At 35.4% G+C, this 5,238-nt stretch overlaps 1 protein-coding gene across 1 annotated transcript; it reads right to left on the reverse strand.

The window, feature by feature from the left end:
* Positions 1–277: 277 nt before the first annotated feature.
* Positions 278–4,772, reverse strand: LOC145599401 (rac-like GTP-binding protein 3). Its single transcript, XM_081655790.1, has 8 exons — positions 4,161–4,772; positions 3,628–3,715; positions 3,373–3,482; positions 3,229–3,292; positions 2,214–2,278; positions 2,058–2,123; positions 1,077–1,174; positions 278–712 (listed from the first exon to the last, which is right to left on the reverse strand). The coding sequence occupies exons 1-8, from the start codon at positions 4,263–4,265 to the stop codon at positions 673–675; spliced, it is 636 nt and encodes a 211-aa protein (XP_081511916.1). The 5' UTR covers positions 4,266–4,772; the 3' UTR covers positions 278–672.
* Positions 4,773–5,238: the final 466 nt, after the last annotated feature.

The following is a 5,238-nucleotide window of genomic DNA, read 5'->3' on the forward strand; positions in this document are numbered from 1 at the left end:
ATAAAGTTGTGTTTAATTATTTGTAAATTAATAAAGTACAAGAACAAAAATTACAGTTAGGTAGTTTAGAGCGTGATTTTTTGTCAAACTCGAAAAAAATATGGCTCAACCGACTGGAACAAGATAAACCTTGCCATGAAATACCGAACATGTGCTTGAGCCTGGACTGGCATAGTCGACATGGTGCTGCATGTGGCTTGACCTGGTTTGATCTTCCTAGATTAATACAAGTCCCGGAGTATAATCTAAACAGAAGGTGAAACATATGCAAATGAAGTGATCATAATACTCGTATCAAATATTAAAGTTCTAGTTACTAAGGAGTACAAGCTAATAAATCATAGCTGCTTTAAAGAACACTGTAAAATGCAAAACTTTCACTAGAAAACAGGCATTTGTTTAATTTTGTTGGGGAGGGGGCGCTAATTAGTATTGTTTTTCCTAGAGATAACAACTATGATCATCTAAAACCAATTGATTAGGATTTAAATATCACAGAGTGCATTTACAGGGAGTAACATGTTGCAAGACTAGACTACTATCGACAGCATCTACATATGACAAAAGTCCTGGGACGTGGGAAGTGGTGAAGATGTCAGCGATGGCCTGTTGGCTGATTGTGTGAATATCTGCGTTAACTGGTGAGAAAGCCATACTTGTCAAGCAACAAATTCATTTGAAACACATGAAGCTCCTTCGACCACATATATTCCTGCAGACAGATTAATTTGTTAAATGTTTTCAACTCTGTATATCCTAAGCTATATATATAGACTATAGGTCTATAGTGATTAAAAACTCTATTGGCTCTATTGCCTACCAAACTTACCAAGCAAGGATTCCTTTGACAACTATTGAAGAGGCACTGCCTAGTGTATATAATAATGCAGATGAGACCGCTTTTGGTATAAACAAAGGATTGGTTATGCACACTCAATTTTTGTTTAGGGTATTATGCAAATTCTAACTACTCTGGATTGCGGGAATTATGATTCAGTTAATCCGTGACTCAATTATAGTACATATATGGACTATAAAGCTGTTATAACATAATACAAGATCGAGGGGGCACTCACATTGCAAACCCTCGTCTTGGCTTCTTTTTCTTCTCCTTTTGTTTCTGAGGCGGCTTGATGACTACTTTGATTGCAGAATCAAAAACTGCTTTCACATTCTGTAAAATATACAGTGACCAAAGAATTCAACGAAGTTAGATCAACACAAGCAGAAAGTCACACTGATGAAGAGGCTTTGCTCCACAGGAATGTCGTACTACAGAAGATCCGACCAAGGGACCACAAAGCATAAGCCATACATCATGTTAAATGACGAGAGTGCTCATTATAAAGGAAAAACAAAGGCAGTTAAAATAGCTTATCCATACAGCATCAATTTTGTCCATTAGTAACCAGAAGTTAAGCTGATCAAGAGGAATAGCTTCAGAAGCATGAAACTTACGAGTCATTAAATCTTTTATTTGGGTTTTCTACAAGTTAGTAATTCATAAATTATGTTCCTGACGTCAGGGCTTCCCACGTAAAATATGGTCTAATCTGCTAATTAATTCAGATCCAGCAGAACATATACAAGCAGAGAGACTTTGTTCAATGAGAGAGAAAAGATGTTGAGTGATTGTTAAGATGTGTAGTGGTCATAATGTAACAAGTCCGTGGGTTGCATCTTTACGGTAGGTGGGAATGCTTTTGATTTGGATATACGTTGTATGAATTACCAATTGATAATTCTACGGTTGTTCCCACTGTTGTCAATTTGTCATTGTGGATGCCAACTTTCCATATAGTACTTGTACTGATGGAATTTCCATCCATGGCGATCAAAACTCCAACTAGTGACGAGATTATTTTCACATAAAATTTCTAGATTACTTAAAAGTAAGGAACTAGAGACACATCACTATTCTAAACTCTCTATAATGCAAATGTATAAACCTCATATTGTCTTCGAATAGAAAATAACAGAAAGAAATGCACATGCAAGTAATATCTAAAAACTAGAAAACAATCACTCAAAGAACAAGTGAAAGTATTCTTTGTTACCTGTTGAGTTTTGGAGCTGCACTCGATGTAGTATAAAGCACCAATCTGCTTACGGAGTTCCTCACCCTAGATGAACAAGAAATACAAATCTTTATTCATATAGATCAAAAAATTCAATATAAGAGTTGCATGCTGATAGATGACAAGAGATTCTACCTCTGTTGTGCTAACTGGAAGTACTCCAGGATGATCAGCCAAGAAATGCTTGTCCCCACGAAGATCTGGGAGCACAATTGGGAAACTGTTCAGTCACTAAGATAGGCCAGGGAAAAAAAAATAAACAAGAAGATTAAACATAATTGACATTTAGTATAATTTTTTTTTTGGCAAGGAGGATGGAGTGGACAGACAAGACACAACTCTATTCATGCTTTACATCACTTCCTCTTGCATGTGGTCCAAAAGTTTTCCGATACAGCAGTTGCACTAAGACAGAAGTGCAACCCGCTCACAGCCTTTAATATAAGAAAATTTGGGAATTGATTCTAAATGTACTTAGTTTTGTTAAATGGTTGCACCAGGTAAGCTATACCATGGTTAATCTAGAAAACCTGGGTATGATCAAACAGGGTTCTGAAGCCCAAAGGAAGGGGAAAGCAAAGTCGATCAGCAGTCTAAAACAAGAGCTCTGACACCCTAAGGAGGGGAAAGCAAAGCCGATCAGCAGGCAAAAATAAAATAAAATAATTGTTACAACAAATGGTGTACTAGCTGAGGCAAAGAGAACACTTTGCAAAGAAGATCAATTACACTCCTTAAAAATTATGCACAAGCACACACAAACATATGCACAAAAGAGCCAGCAATTACTAGCAAAAACATTTTAGTTCTAAAAGCATAGATTAACTTAAAAGTACACCAGTAATGAACCGTGGTAAAATAACCCATGCATATTGACTTTTCAGATATGAGCATTAAAATTTAAGAGCACTGCATTTAGCAAGGATATGTCTACTTCACTAACTCACAACTACACTAGCAGATACCCAACAGAGTATTCTAATATTTCTAACAACCACCAATGTTCCAATATATGAACCACAAGAATGATGACGAGTCAAATGAAGGTTCATTACTCTGTCGATTCTGTTAAGCTATAAAGCAAAGGTTTATGGCACCATACAGCAGAATGGATCAGAAATTAAACATTATATATATATAGCTGTCTTACCCAATTTGGTGCCAACCAACACCAATGGTACTCCAGGAGCATAATGCTGAAGTTCCGGGACCCACTGACCAAGAGATTGTGTGTTAACATCTGCAGAACCCATGAAAAAAAATACAGTACAATGTCTAACTATTGAGAATGTACCTTCTTTTGCACATTCTCGTAGCTCGCACGGCTAACTAATGAGAAAGCCAAGACAAAGACATCAGCCCCTCGGTAGCTCAATGGTCTTAATCTGTTGTAATCCTCTTGTCCTATAAAACAATTCGACCACGAAACATCAGACTCGGGTTTCTTATGATGCTATAACCAAGTAATCTGAAGAAACTTGTAGCAATTGCAATCAGTATTTAATCACGAAATATAGTGATCGCTGATAAATGGACTAAACGGACTCACCAGCAGTATCCCAGAGGCCTAAATTGACAGTGGTACTTTCCACAACCACATTAGCACTGAAATTGTCAAATACTGTTGGGATGTAATCCTGGTTACACAAAAATCAACTCTATAAGTCTAATTCAACAATATATTCTTTGATAATTAAACAATGAACCCAATATAACAGGAAATGTGAGAACACTTAAAAGAAAGACTGAAATTGAGTCCATCATACACCCGGCATAGCCACATAGGTATGTTCACAATACACCAAGGCTATTTTAAGGGCTTATTTGCTCATTCGGAAAGCTAGGTACACCCAGGTGTATAATCAACTTGTGTTAAAATTCAGAAAGACGAGATTTTTTTTTCTGATATTAACAATGATGGAAACTTTTAGGTTAAGAAACCAAGGTAAAGGCAAACTTAAAAAGCTGCTATACCCAGAAAAAGGCATACTGAATTAATATGAAATCAATAAAAAGCAGACAAAAAAAACCAAAGAAACACTCATAAAATTAAGAACCCAGATAAGAAAATTGACAACTTACAGTAGGGAATTTGTTACTAGTGTAACAAATTAACATACAAGTTTTTCCAACAGCCCCATCTCCAACTGTCACACATTTTATGAATCTTGAAGCACTTGCAGCCATTTTCAGTAAAAAAAATTAAACACCTAGAAATATTTTGCAGAAAATAGATAGAAAATCTTCCAATTCAACAAAAAAGAACTAATTTTTGAGCAAAATTTTTGATATTTTATGAAATGGGTATTGTAAAAATATATATTGGGTATATAATTGAATGAATGAGAGGTAAAGTCACAAGAATCTCACTCAATTCATCACAACAAAAACACTCACACTCATTTTAATTGTTGTGTTCTGCTAGCTGTTTAACAAGCATTTTTTGGGGATTTTTTTTTTCCTTTTTTTTTTTTGGGGAGTGTTGATAATAAAGATTGGCTCACCTGCTCACCCAGAAAACCAAAAAACACAAACCCAACAATTCTAAATTAAAATAAAGATGATTTCTTTCTATAATTTGCATCTAAAAAATTAAAACTTTAGTTGTTTGGCTGTATATAGTGAAGTGTGAACTAGGAAGCTGCCTTTTTTATATACTTATTTCAGCTAATTATTTTGTTGAGGGAGAAATAAAAAAAAGAGGAGTGTATTTATTGATATGGGATGGGCTGCTTTGATTAACGGTGTTTTGTATTTGGAACCGCCAAGGAAGGACGACGGTTGATCCGTGATGCCCCAAATTGTAAACTTTGTTTTCTTTCCCTAGTAAAGACTTAAGAGGCTTAAACGTGTAGACGAGATTTTATCTCATGTCTTTATACTGTGTATACAACATTATGGTGCCTATATTTCGTTACTGAGGCCCTGTTCTCATAATTCATACGTTGAAATTCTGTTCAGTTCAACTCCTAATTTCCTTCTCTTATAAAGTATTCATTTCACTTCAGTTCAGTTTAGTTCAGCTGAGTTCAGTCAATAAGAACAGGCCCTAAGTATGATAGGAGTATGGTAGGTGATGTTAGTATAAAATTGCAAATTTGTGATTACATTATTCAATACATACATTAATACTTAGGATTTAGACTTGGAAAATTTGTCA

This window comes from Chenopodium album, chromosome 20 (genome assembly GCF_948465745.1).
Source record: "Chenopodium album chromosome 20, dcCheAlbu1.1, whole genome shotgun sequence".
NCBI classification, from domain to species: Eukaryota; Viridiplantae; Streptophyta; class Magnoliopsida; order Caryophyllales; family Amaranthaceae; genus Chenopodium; species Chenopodium album.

Excerpts from the sequence above, each read along its gene's own strand:
- LOC145599401 (XM_081655790.1), bottom strand. The coding sequence starts at position 4,265 with ATGGCTGCAAGTGCTTCAAGATTCATAAAATGTGTGACAGTTGGAGAT. Across the intron at positions 3,293-3,372 it reads ACGAGAATGTGCAAAAGAAG|TGGGTCCCGGAACTTCAGCA; the intron begins GTACATTCTCAA and ends TCTCTTGGTCAG. Across the intron at positions 2,279-3,228 it reads GTTGGTTGGCACCAAATTGG|ATCTTCGTGGGGACAAGCAT; the intron begins GTAAGACAGCTA and ends TTGTGCTCCCAG.